Genomic DNA, 18,404 nt, shown 5'->3' on the forward strand with positions numbered 1-18,404 from the left:
CAAGTGCTGGGATTAAAGGCGTGCAGCACCACCACCTGGCCTATAATTTCTTATAAGATAAAAGAATACCAAAAATGATACAGAAATTCCAAGCATATATTAAAAAAATACTGGGTAAAAAAGTGATTTTTAGCTACCTTACAAGTTACAAGGCGAATATGTACTGTGTTCTTATATAGGAAGCAGCAGCAGCAAACAATGAGAAAATAACAATTATCGAGCCAGCAGAATGGCTTAGCCGATAAAGACACCTGCACCAAACCTAAAGATGTGCACCATAACTTGACAGAACAGAACCAACTCCCATGAGCTGTCTTCTAACCTCTGCATGTGCACAATGGCACATGTCAGCTGCCACACACCACATAGAATAAAATAAACACACAAATGTAATTTTTTAAAAAGAATTAGCATCTACAACATTAAACAGATAAGATACTTGTAAGACAAATTTAACAAACTAATACTAGCCTGAAACAAATCAAAACATAAGATAACTGAGTGCTTAATTATTTTTTGACCAAATTCATCTTATTAATAAATCTTTGGATAATAAATACTCTATAGAAAACAAATGAAGCTTAATGCTGTATATTTCCATTATTGAGGTCAGAGGAGACAGTGTTTCCTCAAATCTAAGTTCGGGAGAAATATGAGTTCACCAGATTGTCTCATGTACCAAGAAGCTATCAACTATGCATGTATCAAAATTCATCCAATTCCACATTTAGAACTGATTGTCAGTTAACATGAAATATGCTTATTCCACATATACTTCTGAGCTGTGTACCCTTAGCCCTAGTCTTAACTTTTTTTTTTTTTTTTTTTTTGGTTTTTCGAGACAGGGTTTCTCTGTGTAGCCCTGGCTGTCCTGGAATTCACTCTGTAGACCAGGCTGGCCTCAAACTCAGAGATCCACCTGCCTCTGCCTCCTAAGTGCTGGGACTAAAGGCGAGTGCCACCACTGCCCGGCAGCCCTAGTCTTAACTTATTAATACTGGTTTTATTTTTAGTTTTTATGGAGTATATGCTCTATAAATTACTTTAAATTATTTTTGTCTAATTATAATTATAGAAGTATAATAATGTTTTATATAAATGCATAAATACATGTTAAACATATACAAACTACTTTTTAAGTCTAGGAGTCAACATCCCTATGTCTATATTACTATTTAATAAGAGATGTAACACAAACTATAAAGTATCTTAAATGTACAGTGTTCCATTACTTTTTCAGAATAAAAAAGGAAGGAGAGGAAATGAATGAAAGGAAGGTTAGACAGAGAGAACTTCAAGGGGAAGGTAAGCTTAAGGTAGGACTTTGAAGTGTCCATCAGTAGCAGGTTGACGACTATATTGGCATGGTGACATGTAAGTGCAAACCATAAGACCAAAGACTGTAAAGACAAGTTAGATTTATCAAAAAACATATTGTCCTTATTGAGCCAACCTGAGTTTGAAGTTCTGCTGTCCTCCCCAAACTTCACACATACATATTGTTTTGTGTGTGAGAAAATGTCATCTTCACCTGCTGCCCTGGCTAGATAGCAATGAGCCCCAAGGATCCTGTTGTTTCAGCCTTCCACTGCTAGGATCCACTTTTGTGCTAAAGATCCAAACTCAGGCATTCAGGCTTGTGTAACAAGCACTTTCTGCCCTGGCTTAGTGTTTTAAGAAAGAACACATATTACATAAAAATGTTTTTGACACTTATTTACTTAGTGTGTGTCATACATGTACGCTCATTACCACGATATAAATATGGAGGTGCAGGAATTGGTTCTTTCCTTTCACCATGTGGTCCTGGGAACTGAATCCCGGTATTAGGATTTACCCACAAAGTCATTTTGCCAGCCATTTTCTAAATATATAACCAAAGTAGTCTCCAAGGGGAGGAAAAAAGTTGTGTGATCAGACAACTTACAAGTAATCCCTAATTATGCAGATTAAAGAAAATGACATCTGATAGGATTTATAAAATTATTTCAGTTTTTAAATATCTCTAACATGACTGGTATTTAATACCATTTTACAACAAAAATAAGTTCCTAGGTGCTTGAAAGATAGCCCAGCAGTTCTGAGCACTTTCTTTTCTAGAGGACCAGCTTCAGTTCCTGACAGCCTCATGGTAGCTAGTTACACCATGTAGTACTAGTTCCAGGGGATCTGACACCCTCTTCAGAAACTCCATAGGCACCAGGCGCACATCATGCACTTATATGCATGTAGGCACTCAAACATACACATAATAAACTAGAAACTCCTGAAAGAAAAGCACCCAATTTTCTTGGCTGTAATCATCTCACTACTTTAAGCCCTCAAACGCCTCACTTCTAAGAATACTGAGTAACAAAGATAGGACTCAAATTGAGAATAAATTAATAAATTCAATAAAATGATAAAACAATACATTAGAATGGAGCTTATTTAAGTCTAAAATATAAATAATAGTTTTTGCTCCTCCTCTTAAGGGTTGTTAACTTGGGTTCTATTCAAGTAAGATGATAGTTATTCAAATGTGATCACTGGGACCTAACTTCTGTCAAGTAGGTTATCTACCTCTTCAGATACCCAAGACTCTCTCCACAAGTACTGTAAGGTCAAAATGACTTTTAGGAGATGGTCTCAAGTAGCAGCCTTCTTGTCCAGGACACACAAAGCACAACAGCAGACTCCAAGCAGTCCAGAAACTCTGGCATGCTAACATGAGCCTGTACCCAATCAATCTATCAGTCATCTCCCTCCCTTCCTCCTCCCTGCCTCTCTGCCACCCTTCCTCTCTCTCAGTTGACTCTACGCACAACTTAAACCCTGGCATGTTGACATGCGCCTGTAATCACAGACACAGAAGTAACTACATTTGTAATACTAAGGTGGTAGTTATTTGCTTATTCACCATACAGATCATACACTAAAACGAAAGTAGTGGACCATAAATCTGGATTCTACAAATGAAGACCATTCTACATACTATACTAATAGTAGTAGTCATATTTCCTACTATCAATGTAGACATGAGGGCAAAGAAGCATAAAGCCGGTTTCTTTTGCAAAACAGTAAAAAACATTTACCTATTTTGTTTCCTTCCCTTCCTCCCCTCCTCCCTCCCTCTCTCATCTGTCTATTTAGTCAAGGTTTCTCTTGGAAGTCCAGGCTGGCCAGAACTCTGTGTCTATCTTATCCTATCCTGGAGCTCATAGAACCTTGTACATCTCAGCAAGGATTGTAGGTGTTCTGACACTATGCCCAAGCAACTTATCATTTTTCAACCATGAGTAGGACTTTTTTTAAAAATTCTATATAATAAATTTGAAAGCATTTCTGCTTAATGTGTATGATAGTTACACTTCAAGAAAAACTTGAGGACGTGACCAGAACAAAACATAAAATGCTGCCGGGCGGTGGTGGCGCACGCCTTTAATCCCAGCACTTGGGAGGCAGAGGCAGGCGGATTTCTGAGTTTGAGCCCAGGCTGGTCTACAGAGTGAGTTCCAGGACAGCCAGGGCTATACAGAGAAACCCTGTCTTGGGAAAAAAAGAAAGAAAGAAAAAACAGGAAATCTAAGAATTAAGTGTCAACTATGTATGTTACTGTAATCAATGTTTATATATTATCCCTTTTATGAAGTAGGTCCCTCACAGAACTATTTACATTCATAGAGAAATAAACATGAAGTACTTGGCATATTATTCCCTTTAATAGTAACCTAAATAATCAATAAATATTCAATAAAATAGTTAATACAGTTCATCATAGCACTAATGTAGACAAACTACTTTTAACTCCTAACCAAGTACTGAAAGTCTGACTTCATCTGTGAACTAACTATTAATAGTCAATATTAATCCAATCACTCACGAAACCAAAAGTCATCCCACAGGCCTTCACACTGAAACCAGTAATAAAGCAGAACTCTGATGCTCACCAATCAATAATCAAGTTTACTTCCTATCAAACTGAGCTCCTCACTGAATTTCCCAACAATGCAGAATGAGAAAGATCTCAAGTTGTTGCATGCATGCAGATACTGCACCACGCAGATCATTCTAAGCCATGATCCACACAATGCATTGACCACTAGATTACAACCATCAATGTGGGATTAGAAGTTCACTGTATATCCTCATCTGAAACTGATATTCTCCTGTGGAAGTAATTATATTTATTTCTATCTTTGTGTAAACAGTCTGGACCCCTATAAGCCATTAACATGTTTCTAAAATGATAATGGAATTACTACCATAAACTTACTTTTTAAAGATTTTTTTTTTGCACTCCTAAAGTTGTTATGAAAATAATGTGGCAACTTCTGCTTACTATTCTAAAATAAACTAAGCTAAAAACAGATTTATATTGAAAAAAATATAGCCAAAAGAACATGTGTGTATAGTATATGTAAGTAATGTATGTATTATATTATGTACATAAAGTTTTAAATGTTAAAAATATTTGACAGCCATTCACAAATATACATAAATGTACATATACACATAAAAAGGGCAACCTATGAAAATGTTACAATGAAATCCAAACAATAAAAAATTTTAAATGACAGTTTAAGCAAGAATGGTGGTGGTACTTTTAGAAGGTACAGCTACATTAGAGGCATGGGAGAACTCTTGACTTCAAAGCCACCTAGGACTCTTACACAGTTAGACAATGTCTATTACCCAGAAAACTGTGAGCATGTACAGGTAAAGAGTAATCAAAGTAATGAAAAATGTCAGCTTTCTAACGATACTTCAGAAAATAGACCTCAAATTATTTAGAGAGGAAATAATAAACAATGTTTCATTGTTAGTAAATGTTAGTAAACAAACATGGGTAGACATTGGTTCTCAACGTTAGACTTTAATGTCAAAAATTTATTCTTCTGTACTCTTAAATTTTAACCTGGTGAAACAAAATAAGCTGGGTTAACTACTGAATTTCTAGTATTCATCTGCCTACTCACCACACGTACTTTAAAAAACCAGAAATGAGTAAACATACTCATCCAACATGTCTCATTTTAATTATAAAACCTTTTTGAATTGAAATTACATATCAACTGAAACAATTTGCATACTTAAGCTTACTTACAGCACATCAACTTATATTTGTGATCTAAGGGTTACTCCATCCAGTTCTTCCTAGTAGAATGTGCTAAATATGTTGGTATACTTTATAATATAAAAAGAAATATAGCCAATAACTGAGAAGAGACTACTTACATGGGAGACTTAGAACAACTTCCAAAAACAGTCAATAGTACAGAGCGCATAGAGGTTCCCTATTTGAACTACATATAGAATGATTCGCCATTTGTCCACCTCTTGAAAAAAATGAAAAACAATTAACAGCTCTATGGCTTTTTAAATCTTATTTTAAAAAACAAACAAAAACCCACACATAAAGTAAGATGATACAATACAATGGGGTTATATGATAAACGTGTTTACTTAATTTCAATATTATACTTATTACTTCAGCTTCAAGTTAAAAGAGCACAGTCAACTGCTCAAGCCATGAACACGGAAACAGCCTTTTACCTTGTAAATACTGTGACCTATAATATCAAACAAATCAATAATCCCAGCTTTTTTTAAATTTTATTTTCATATTCTCTACTTTTTTAAAAAAGATTTATTTATTTGTTTGTTTGTTTATTTATTATACACTGTGGCTGTCTTCAGACACCCCAGAAGAGGGCATCAGATCTCTTTAGGATGGTTGTGAACCACCATGTGGTTGCTGGGATTGGAACTCTGGACCTTCAGAAGAGCAGTCAGTGCTCTTAACTGTTCAGTCATTGCTCCAGCCCCAATAATCCTAACTTTAACTGACAAAGAGATACAAGACGGAGCATGAGAATTATACTCAATATTTCTGTTTTCATAAATTTATTTTTCAAAAGAAAAAAATAAAACCAAAGAATATAGTTTAAAGGTCTTGGAATTTAATTAAAAGATGAATAATTTCTCGTATTTCATGTCATTGTATACAAAAACCTATCTATAGTCCTCAAGCTTCTACAAACACACAACTCTCAGTCACTCCAATTCAGGCTACTCTATGCCTCTCATAAAATTGAGGGTTTTTCTACCCATTGATCTTCTGAGGACTGCTGAGACAGGCTACTGCATACAACTGACAGGAAAACCATGACATTCTGAAATAAGAACCTCGTCTATACGAAACAACAAATATTAGCTTAACAAAAGTACTTATACACTGGATAAAAGCCTATTCTATTTCTAATAATTTTCTATTATCTTGAGCATTATTAGTTCCTTTTATAGAAGTTTAGCAGAAGGAACATAAGCAGTTTGGCAACTTTAGTTTGAAAAGAAAAATACTGATTAGTTAACCAAATTATTCTTGTTCACCAAACTGGGCAGTTGAAAAAACAATGATATAAATTATAACCAACTCCTTTTAGTTTTATTTTTAATTTCAGAAATTTATTTCATTCAAGATCTTAAAGATTTAAAGTGTAAATTATTCTTCATGTTTATGTGTGTATATACATATACTTGTGATTGTGTTTAAAATGTTTTAAGATGTTAAAATATGGTTTAAAAGTAAATCAGAAAAAAATGCTTAAAAATTAAATTAAAAAACAGAGCCACAATACTATGGATATGTCTGTATTTCTGGTCTCAAGTTCTCTTTTTCTAAGACTTAATAAGAGAAACTTTATAGTCCTAGATTTTTAATAAATCTAAAATGGTAAAGGCAAAAATATAATAGCTCACTTCAAGTTACTGGCTTAATGTTATTTACAGTAAGATTGGTACTGCTAGACAGACAGTAAGCAAGCTCTTAAAAAAAAGGCAAAGGTTATTTTCTGGAAAGCTCATTATATAAGATCTGTATACTTACTTACAATATTAAGGCACTTTTGAAAATGGAGTAAATCAGTTAGAAAATATATTCTTTGCCTATTTATTCTGGCCTTGTACCATTCTAAATACTTTCACTTTTGAAAAGGTAATCCTCTTGTTACTTGCAAACTTTCACATCTATTCTGCCAACCAAATTAAATTGTAGTATTTTAAACAAAAAACTACTGTGTAGAGTTTAATGCAACAGGTATAAAGGAACCAAATTAAAATAGGTGGGAAATTAGGATAAACAAAATTACAGTGACTTTAATAACTGATAATGATGACTAAATAAATGACGCAACATCCAAACCTGGCATTTAATGGAAATAATTACAAGCAACTGTTATGCCAGCAGGAAAGGATTTGTATAAAACTCTTATCAAAGGGGTTTTTTCCTTAAGAAAATGAAGACTTCTAAAATATTTTATAATCTTAAATTTAAATGTTCTAAAAGAACTGTTAAATAGGCTGGTTTATCAAAACTCCATGAATCACATTTCTATAAAATCCAAGCAAATCTTTTAAAGAACAAATTAAAAAGCACCACCAGCCCTTTAAAATCTAATTAGATCTGTTTAAACTGGACTGCCAAAGAAGTCACGTGATGGCCTGGAATTACTGAATGTATATACCACTGTTTCGCAGTAAATAATTTCACAGCATTTTAAAGGAAACTAACTAATAGGGTCAAAGCTAGGGACTAAGTAGGGGAGAGAATGGAAATTAGCCACGCAATTCAACTTACACAATAAGGTTGGGAGGGGGGCATGTTGGCAGGTGTCTGCAAGGAGGTAGTAATACAATGGAATCAGTTTTCATTCTGCAGAACCCTGAGACTTGCTGCAATGTCAGCTCCAGGCACACACTGAAAGACTCCAGAAAATGCTCATTGATCATGCAGCACTTTATAATGCGCATAGGCTTTTTTTTCTCCTCTTGGCCCCGCCTAGTTTCCCTTTGCAGCAGCTCCTAAGCCCTCTCCCCACAATGAAATCTTTCTTTTGAAGACAGTGAAATGGTAACAATTATTCTCACAGCACCATAAAGCCTCAATATCTGAATAGCCAGGCTTTTTATTCCTTTCCTTCAAGAAAAAAACAGTGCCCACCACAATAACAGCCCTGCATCCTCACAGATAAGGATATGAGATTTACGTCAATACAGTTTTTTGTTAGCATGCTACAACCAAGGCCATAATCAATTACAGTTGCACTTTGGCACCTATATCCTTGGGCTGCTTTCTATTCAAATAGTGTCATTTAAAACTAATATAATCAGAAAAAAATGTAAAATTTAAAATACCCATGGACTTAAATCAGAGGAGATTTTAATATGCATTCTAGCATCAGAACTCAAATTTTAGGGTTTTTAAATTAAATTCCTAATTTATTTTTACAATAAAGTCACATGAAAAATGTAGGATCAAAGTGTACCATTGAAATTAAGCAATTATATTACCAGGCTAAAATAACCAATAGTTTTTACAAGAATTGCAAGCACAGCTTTAGGCTTCGATATGTAAATGAATTCTAAGACATATGATACTAAACCTACTTCAAGCTGCTTTGCAGACCCCACCTTCTAATGAGTTAATCTAAAGGTCACCACCAGCACAAGGCTTTTAATTAAGTCTCCCTTTTTTTCTACCAAACACATCTACAATTTATAAAACATGATGTTTAAACAGTTTAATAATCATGTGAACAAGATTGACACATCCTCACAGGAAATAAGGTCTGTCCGGATCTTGCTTTTATGCCCTGCCTCTCTCTGTTCTCTAATCTATTCATCTGTGAAACAATTCTAGCAGATAAGATTTCTTTGTTCAAATTTCAACTTTCATTTCATTTACAGACCTAACCCTACCTCAAGAATGTCTTCTAGCACATATGCTTCCATTTCAGCCGCTGTCTCCACCATGTTTTATCAAACTGCCATGTTTCTTACTGCACTATGATTAGATCATTGCCAGCAGGAACACTCCTCTGTGTCAGCAAGGGAACAGGAAATGGAATGTTCTATTACATGCCTAAAGCAGCTTAGCTGTTCACCAGCCAGGCATCTACCAAAAGAGCAGGGGGTGACTCATTCCGGATTCTTTAAAGACACAGAAGCTCTATTTCAAAGCAAACTTCTGTCAAGTAATTTCAATAGCTAAAGACCTCACATGACCATTACAAATTATAAAATCCCAACTTTCCTAAAAGAATATGTATGTATTTATATTTTTAAGCTACTTAACACGTTGGTTTCCTGATTGAACAAAAGAGATCCAAGTGGGTTACACAGCAATTTATCCTTTGTAAAGTCTTCCAGTGAGATTAATTGCTGTATTAAAGATGCAGAGGAGGCATGATAATGCTAACTTAGGAATTTGGGACACCAAGGAAATGGATTATATAATATACCTCACTATCGCACCTGACATAAGAGGGTAAGAATTATCTTAATGCAGACTTTTTAAAGAGTAAACTGCTTTCCTATAAACTTATCTTTTTACAAAATCCTGTAAGTACAAAATTAACATCTACTATATACTGCAGTATATATTCTTTTTTCTGGTAATGCCTTTAACTTCACTCATTAATCACAACAGTGCAGTTTTTCTATTAATATAAATATTGTAAAGCACCTGGCATAATCACTGCATATCAGAAAGTATGTTAGGGGTAGCCAATATCAGGTTTCTTCCTAACAAGTCTATATGAGATGAAGTGAGATAAAGTATTGTATAACATAAGAGACACCTTTACTGTGGCAGGCGACATATGAGTTTTGTCTTATAACTTTAAAAACAACAGAAACATGTTATTTAGCCCTCATAAGCCAGCTATGTGACAGTAACTTATACTAGTAAGTACAGTGGGTTTACTATATGCCACTGGAATGTCTTTGTGTCTATTAACTCATATATTTTCCACTATCTTAAAGTGCTATTATTATACCACTTTAAAGATATGGAAAGCAGGGCACAGAATACAAACTGCTTGACCAATTACTCCTAGCTAAACTGACTTGGCTGAGGAACTAAAGCCGGTGAATCAAGGCAGCCGGTTCTGGATTTTATTCTCAGAATCAGCTACTGAAGTCTTTCTGCAGACAATATTATTTACATTTTATCGATAAGGAAAAATGTCCCAGGCTGGGCACAGAATTACATAATAAACAAAACGACATTCAACCTAGAACTGTGGGACTAAGTGAAGCTAGTGGCAAACAAGTAGGACCATAAACACTGTTGCCCTAGGCCCACATGCGGTGTCCGCATTTATGTATGGCATACACACTTGGCAGCTTCTCCAAACCATCTTCCAGTTGGAACACAGCACAAATAAAACCAGCAACCTGAATTTCATTACCTTGAAGGTAGCTTCAAGGTCACCTTTAAGCTTTCTTTAAGCAATTTTTAAGCTTCAAATAAACTTCATCTTCAAACTAAAGAGTAAACTTTCCCTCAGAACTTCAGTATAAGATGTTTCAACTCAAGGACTCACTGTTTAGAACATTTTTCTTTTTTTCTTAAAGGCTTCTCAAATATTTTATTTGAAAACAAATAGGTTCCTCCAAAAGTCAAACCAAATACTTACTCTGAGGCTAGCAAGATAACTCAGTGGGTAAAAGCTGTACAAGTCAAAGCTTGAAACCACATAAAGACGGAGGGAGAGAATCAACTGTATAAAATTCAGTATGAACAGAATACACATTCGAAATGTTCTGTAATATTTTGTTACACATCAAAAATATTTATTTTCCATTAACCTTCCTTTCTAAGCCATCTTGCTAATATAAACTCAATGTTAAAGCAAGCAAAATACTATGAAAAGAGATGCATACACATCTGCCTTAAGATTCATCATTTTTAATAGATTTACCTTCAGGTCAACTTTATTTTATAAAGGAAAAAAATCCCGTGTCAGTTGTTCAGAAAAGATTTCAATGAAAACAGACCATTCCCCCCCTCAATGGAAAAGATATTAAAGTAATTAACATGACAGCACAAACAACTATAAATCAATACATAAAAATAATTTATAGAATTATTTATTATTTGTCTTTAAAATATTTAATAAAGTAAAATTCAAATGTTCTGTAAAGTTTTGCATTAAAAAGGAGTATATAGACAGAAGTTTACTAGCATCTAGGCTCAGAACTGGTTTCCTTAACAAGAAAAAAAAAGCAGCTAAAGCAGAGACAGGGAGTATACACAAATGTGTTAATTAGCCAGAACACCATTTTGAATATTGATGTTTCCCTAAATTTTGTTTTGGTGGTGACAATCAAACCTGGTGAGATTTCAAAAATCCACATTTTCAAATAAAAGAAGTACACTATAAAAATGCCACCCACAGAAAAACATACTAAGAAAAAAAACATTCATTTCTCAAAATGTATTTGAGTTTTCCCCCTACATTATCAGATAACGTCATACATTATCAACTACAGTATATAAGTCTTTAGAGACATATACAAAATACCAACTATATAATAGCCTAGCCAAGCATAAGTGAAAGAGCATAAAGACTTAAAAAATAATCTAGTGAAAATGCTTATAAAATACAAGATTTTTTGAAAGGACACTTTATAAAATGTCAGTATATTATGTTTTACCCCAATCTGTCATAATCCGGTTATGCCATAAAATGACAAGAGTCTAGATATGTGCCTAATTGATCACAGTAATGTTCTTTTAACTACCATTAAGTTGTTTTCTACTAGCTATAGCCTTTCCATATAAAGTAATATATATGCATGGAAAACACTAACATCATACAACAGAATACATCACAGGACTGAAGATGCAGCTCAGTGGTAGGACATTAACCATGCATATGCAAGACCCTGAGTTTTGTCAGCACCACAAAAATTGACTTAAAAAGCAAACAAAAGTAAACCTCTTATCATTCTTAAGAGGTGCAATCAATTGAGTATATAACATTTTCCATACATACTTTAGTGTAAGACTATTTTTACACAAATGGAAACATGTTGTGCATAGTTGTCTGACCCTGTTTCTACAGGTTCTGCACCCATGGATTCTATCCACTCCCAAACAGAAATATGACAAAAACAGCAACTGTGCAACCATTTACATAACACCCATACAATATGTATCTAAGTAATCTAAAGATAAGTAGGCAGAAGTAGAGGGCAAAGAGTAAAGTCTGATTGGAAGGAATTGTTTGTGGGAGCATCAAAGTTTGCCCATGAAAAGGAGAAGAACATCACTTACTGAAACACAGGTAGCTGTTTATTTTTTCTAGGTCTGGAGAAAGATGTAGATAATGGAGTTCAAATCTTGAAAGACATCAACAGAACCTTTCTATCTTTCTTCTACAGCTGAATTGTTCAAGTTAGCATTCAGTCACATTCCTTTTCCTACTGAAACTGCTCTTAACCTTTTAGAACATATACAGAAAGCTGCACAAAAGTTATATACCTAAATAAATTTAATATAAGGGACTGGAGTATTTTGGCCCCAGTTCTCCAAACCACACCAGACTGTGTATGCAAACTGTATATCAAACAACCTGTTTAAAAGAAACAGTGTACAACATATGTTCCCACTAAGCACATGTAAAATCTATTTTTGACAACTGTTCTAATTTCCAATAAAAACAGCACTGCAGCATATTTCAGTCCACTACTGAAAGGCATTTACATTATCCATAACAGCTACAGCACTATATTTAACAGCCTTCAGTCTAGCCTTCAGTCTTCAGAGAGTTACACTGTTTCTCTACAAGTACAAAGTACTAGTAACACAAATCTATTGCAAATCTTAGATCTGAAATTAGCATTATTCATGAAAGTATCTTGGCTTATACTAAAAGCTCAGAAGTTACACCGTATCTTTAACTTCTTCCCTTTATATAAAAAAATTACTCTTGCTATATTAATTTCAATTAATTACTATTTAAAATGCTACAGTGCAAAGTCTATCAAAATGTATGCATGTGGAGAACAGAAGAATGGGATAAAGCAATCCAACCTGTAAAAATGTACTCTGCCTCTGATGAAATGCAAATGGCATCCAAGGTTTGGAGCTGGTGCTTCCTTAACTTGAGGTCTCTGTGAATAGACTGATGTCTCTCAAAGAATTCAATATACTAAAATCCCAGAACTTTCATGAAACATGAGAATATTCTTAAGTAAAATATGTTAAATAAGTTAAATACATTAACTTATGTCTTCTGATTTACTTTCTAATTATTGTGGAAATTTTTGTTTGTTTTTAGAGACAAAGTCTCACTGTGTGGTCCAGGATAGCAGAGAACAGTAGCCCAGTCTAATCTAGAATTCATCTTATTATTGCCTCAGCTTCTCAAGTGCTGGGCTTACTGGCAATCTACAACATACACAGCCAAATCATCTATTTTCAAAGGAGAAATTTTAATGTAATCTTTCCATATATACTAAGAGGAAGAATGGCAACATTAAAGAGTGAGTCTTCTGTTTCTGTTTTAGTATTTTTGAGACAGTCTTGTACAGCACTGGCATACAAAATGTTCTGTGGCTGGGAAATTGTGGATGCTCCTGTTTTCATTTCCCCCCACCTAACCTCCCCCACCGAGTGTATGGTATCACTACTAGTCTCAGTACTGAAAGAGCTTTAACATGGAGCACTATGTAACTTCTACCCATTTTCTAACATATAGCCTATATCTGAGAGTATATTCTAAATATGAGAAAGACTATGGTCTCTCTATATTAAATATCTTTAAGAGATTTAACTTTATTGTACAGATAAATTTTTTTTCAGGCTTATATAAAACCAAAGTAATTTTTGTTTTTTGTTTGTTTGTTAGAAGCTGGGCCCGCCTTTAATCCCAGCACTTGGGAGGCAGAGGCAGGCGGATTTCTGAGTTCGAGGCCAGCCTGGTCTACAGAGTGAGCTCCAGGACAGCCAGGGCTATACAGGGAAGCCCTGTCTCGAAAAACCAAAAAAAAAAAAAAAAAAAAAAAAAAAAAAAAAAAAAAAAAAAAAAACCTAAGCCTGACTGACCTAAAGCCTAGTAACTTTCTTTTTAAAGATCATTATTAACAGTTTGAGCATTCATTTATACATTTACTGAGTACTTTCCGTGTTTCAAGGTCTATATTATACACTAAAGAATGATTTTTTTTAAAGATGTATTCATTTATTACATGTAAGTACATTGTAGCTGTCTTCAGACACTCCAGAAGAGGGCATGAGATCTCATTACGGGTGGTTGTGAGCCACCATGTGGTTGCTGGGATTTGAACTCAGGACCTTCGGAAGAGCAGTCAGTGCTCTTAACCACTGAGTCATCTCTCCAGCCCCAGGAATGACCTTTTTTTTTTTAAAGTGTACTTTATAAATTCATAATTTACCTGAACTCCAACCTACATGATTACTGGCCAAGTTTACCATCTGTCTAGAATAGTCATCATTTTTTTTCTCATTACAGTCCTTTTCTATTTTTCCCAAACCCAACTAATAAACAAAATTCAACTTAAAACAGCACAGAAGAGAACTATTATATTTAAATATCATATATTTCAATTGGTATATGTGTCCCGTATACAGAATATGATTTAAGCAGCCTTATCTAAACTTAAGCCACAAAGTAAGCAGAGTAAATACTGCAGCTGGTGCCCCCAGAACACCTGAAGGAATAGTTGAATCTGCTGAAATGTACTATTTGTTACCGCTCATGTCAAGGTAGGTTATACCATGAATTCATCATATCACACAATAGGACCTATGTATATATAAAACTGACAAAATGTTTTTTTATTTTTAAGTTCCATCCACTTTTCAAATTTATTAGTACTGTACAAGATCTTCAAATAAAAAATTACAGGCACAATAGAAATTAATTATTTCAATGTTCTGTATTTTAAAAAGGCTAAATCAACTGATGGTATAGTACTTTTATTCTAGCTAGCAATGTACTATTTCCTGCTCTAAAATAACCGCTAACAAAGAAAAACCCTTACCCACACACATAAACTAGAAGTGACCTAGGAATATACACTTAAATTCTAAGGGAAAAAAAAAATCTTAAAGCCAGAGGCATGAAGAATTGAGATAAAAAAAAAAATCCCAGCTGTCACTAGCTCTCTTCCTCTGATTCCTTGCTGGTCCTGGTTCCCGGATATTGTTCAATTAGTATGGGGTCAAGATACCATTATGCTAATTCTAGTCTAATCTATCTTAACAAACTTTGAATGGCTGACCTGCAAACAATTACTTCAATACCGAGACTCGACTCTTCTTTTCAAACACACAATTCAATGTATTAAGAAACATACTACATTAAACTGTCTCTAGGGCTAGACTAGAAACTTCGAGGGATCACTACAGAGTTGTCACATGAAGAAAACTGAGCTTTAGTGTTTCTACTTCCCCATCAGTATGCAACTTCTCAATCATCACTCTTCTAAACCACTGGCCTATATTTTTAAGAAAATGATTCTTTTAAGTGTGTGAGTTTTTTGCCTGCATGCATGTCTGTACACATGTGCCACGAGCTCAAGAAAACCAGACCATGTAAATGCTAAGAACCAAACCCAGATCTATTGGAGAAGCAGCCAGAGTGTCAATTAGAAGGATGTACCTTTCAGCTTCCCTGCCTTGATGATGGACTGACCCTCTGAAGCTGTAAGCAAGCACACAATAAAACGTTTTCTTTTATAAGAGTTGCCTTGGTCATGATATCTCTTCACAGCAACAGAACAGTAACCAAGACTAATATCATTAATCAACACTGTGAGAAAAGTTTAAAAAAATGTTAGATCATTTATGTAAGTCCATTAATCTCAAAGAAAATTTTCATCAATAACAATAAAATATAACTTCATAGGTGGCTAAGAATGTGACTAAATAGCTGTGCACTTTATTAATCAGAACTCAGCTCTCCATATAGTTCTTTATCTGAGGAGAGGGCAGCACTGAGAAAAGCTAATTCCCACATAGGGATTTCTCTCTCCTGGTTGATAAAGGATGGTGGATAGTGACTTAATTTTTTTTTTTAAATTAGGAGCTAGAAAGATGGCTAGTGGCTACAAGTGTTTATTCCTCAATCACGGGACTAGAGTTCAGATCTCAGCACCCAAACTGGGTAGTTGGAAAAGCCTTTGTAGACACCTGTTTGTATACATGAACACACAGACACAAACACACAAACACCTAAATAAAATAAATCTTAAAAAAAATTCATGTAAAAATAAAATTTACTCATGGCTCTGGTAAGATGATTTGCTGAGCAAGACATCAGACTTGTGTTCTATCCCTGTAATTCACAGACCAGGGAAACCAACTTCTCAAAAGTTACCTTCTAACATCTACACCCATACCATGGCAGGAATGTACTCACACATCATATACCCATAAACACACATAAATAAATAAAACATTTGAATCAACTATAGTATCAATGTTATATGGCAACCTCTCCCAAGTGAAAATTTCTGTGATTGTTTGACATAATTACTGGGGGCTGAGGTAAAAAGATAGTTGACCACAACCTTAAAAAGGTAAAACGAATTGTTCCTGACCAAGAAAGAATAATCTGTTTCAGATTAAGTTGAAAATGAGTTAGCAAGTAACATGTAAGACCAAATATTAAACCATCTATCTTCATTCTTTAGAGCCCGCCCTCTTAATCTGTGAATCACCCCCATCATGTAAATGAATGTTCAAATTAAAAAAAAAAAAAAAAAAAAGGCAATACTAAACAGTTTCTGAAACAATCAAAATTTTAGAAAAAGAAAACAAGAAAAAAATATGCATGGTGGTACTGCTACTACCACCACTTAGGTGGTAATCCAGTACACCTTTGTTAAATTTGAGACCAGCCTGGTATACAGAGCCAGTTCCAAGCCAACCAGTTATATGGTAAAGATGCTGCCTCGAAAGAATAAGCTTCAAAATGCACAACAACAAAAATTTTAAAATAAATTCAGAATGAATCCAATTTGTTTTTGACAGCTTTCAACCATGTTGCCTACAAACTTCACTACAGCCCTTGATTTATGAATATAACAAAAGTTAAAGCGACAATGATTCAAGACTATGATATACTAAAGTGTTTTTACTGTACATAAAGTTTTCTGAACTTATAAAAAATACCATTAAATATGGAAAATAAAGACTTGGAATATTTTTCTACTATCATTCTTCATCATATATTCAATTAGCATCTTTCAGGTAATACTGCAATTAATATTTGATTTTTTAAATTGCTGTATGAGTTGCCGATAGGTATCACATAAAAACATTAATGATTTTGAATCTGGATTAGAGTAGAATTTTCAAAGATTTCTGAAGTGGCCCTAGACATTTTTTTGCCATTCTGTGTTCTTCATTTACACAAAGCAGCTTTCTAGCACTGATGACTATAAATCAATGCATCAGTGGAATCTTGAAAATACCATGTCCTACAATATTGAATATTCACAGCCAAGATTCAATCCCCTTTGTAAAAATAAATAAGCAGATCTACCCAACTAATATGTAAATTAGCCTTCATCTTTAAAAATGATTAATATAGCCTGGCTGTGGTGGCGCACACCTTTAGTCCTAGCATTTGAGAGGCAGAGACAAGCAGATTTCTGAGTTCAAGGCCAGCCTTGTCTACAGAGTAAGTTCCAGGACAGCCAGGGCTACACAGAGAAACCCTGTCTCGAAAACAAAACAAAACAAAACAAAACGATTTATACACACACACACCCCCCAAAGGAATCAATAAATGTTTTAACTGTATGTATACCTATTTTATATACTTATACATGCAGGTGATGTGAAAGTCTTCAACAGAAAAGGGATCCTAAGTGGAAAAGTTAAAAAACTGTAATTTAAAGAGACCTTGTAATAAAAGGTCATTAGATTGAACATGAAGAAAACAAGATTAAATAATAATCTGCCTCAAATCAGGAAGTACCAAAGGATTCTAAAGTTAAGATGCTAGCTCAATTTCAAACTATAAATTCAGGGGAAATAATGCTAGGGAACAATATGCAAAGACAATGGGTTATTTCAAAATTAAATGCAACATTAAGTACAATATTTGTAAAGTATCCAGATTTTAAAGATATTAGAATCTGACTACTTTTCTTATATCCTTTAATTAAAATCATCATAAAAACTCCTGTGGGAACCTCAGTGGTTACAAGCTCTGGGTTCTTACGGAGGATCTAGGTTCAATCCCCTACAACCACATTGCGGCCCACAGCTTTTTAAAGTCCAGTTCCAAGGGATCTGATGGCCTTTTCCAGCCTCTATGGACACCAGGCACACTAATGGTACACAGATACAAATGTAAGCAAAGCAGGATAGGTAGGTAGGTAGGCAGGCAGGCAGGCAGACAGAAAGACGTAACTCAAGCCTAACAGCTAAACTTCTGTTATGATATTGAGGACAGGAGGACCCTAATATTAGTATTTCATTAAGGCATACAAAACCTTAACATTGCCCATTTACTTAAGCAAGGCTGTTTTTCTGGGCCCTATGGAATAAAAAAAATTAACATTCTCATGCAAAGATAAAAATCACTACAATACTAAGT

General features: G+C 34.4%; 1 protein-coding gene across 6 annotated transcripts in view; it reads right to left on the reverse strand.

The window, feature by feature from the left end:
* The window catches only part of Ankrd17 (ankyrin repeat domain 17), a 138,847-nt gene that overhangs the window by 101,049 nt on the left and 19,394 nt on the right, over positions 1-18,404 (reverse strand). The window contains exon 1 of one of the 6 annotated variants that reach the window (XM_031390960.1): positions 8,740-9,660. The exons of the other annotated variants lie outside the window; for them this stretch is intronic. Coding sequence (XP_031246820.1) covers positions 8,740-8,793 — 54 coding nt within the window. The 5' untranslated portion in view covers positions 8,794-9,660. Of the gene's footprint in view, positions 1-8,739; positions 9,661-18,404 lie in introns of those variants that run through there. 6 annotated transcript variants of the gene reach the window in all.

Source organism: Mastomys coucha, unplaced genomic scaffold (genome assembly GCF_008632895.1).
Source record: "Mastomys coucha isolate ucsf_1 unplaced genomic scaffold, UCSF_Mcou_1 pScaffold22, whole genome shotgun sequence".
NCBI lineage: Eukaryota > Metazoa > Chordata > Mammalia > Rodentia > Muridae > Mastomys > Mastomys coucha.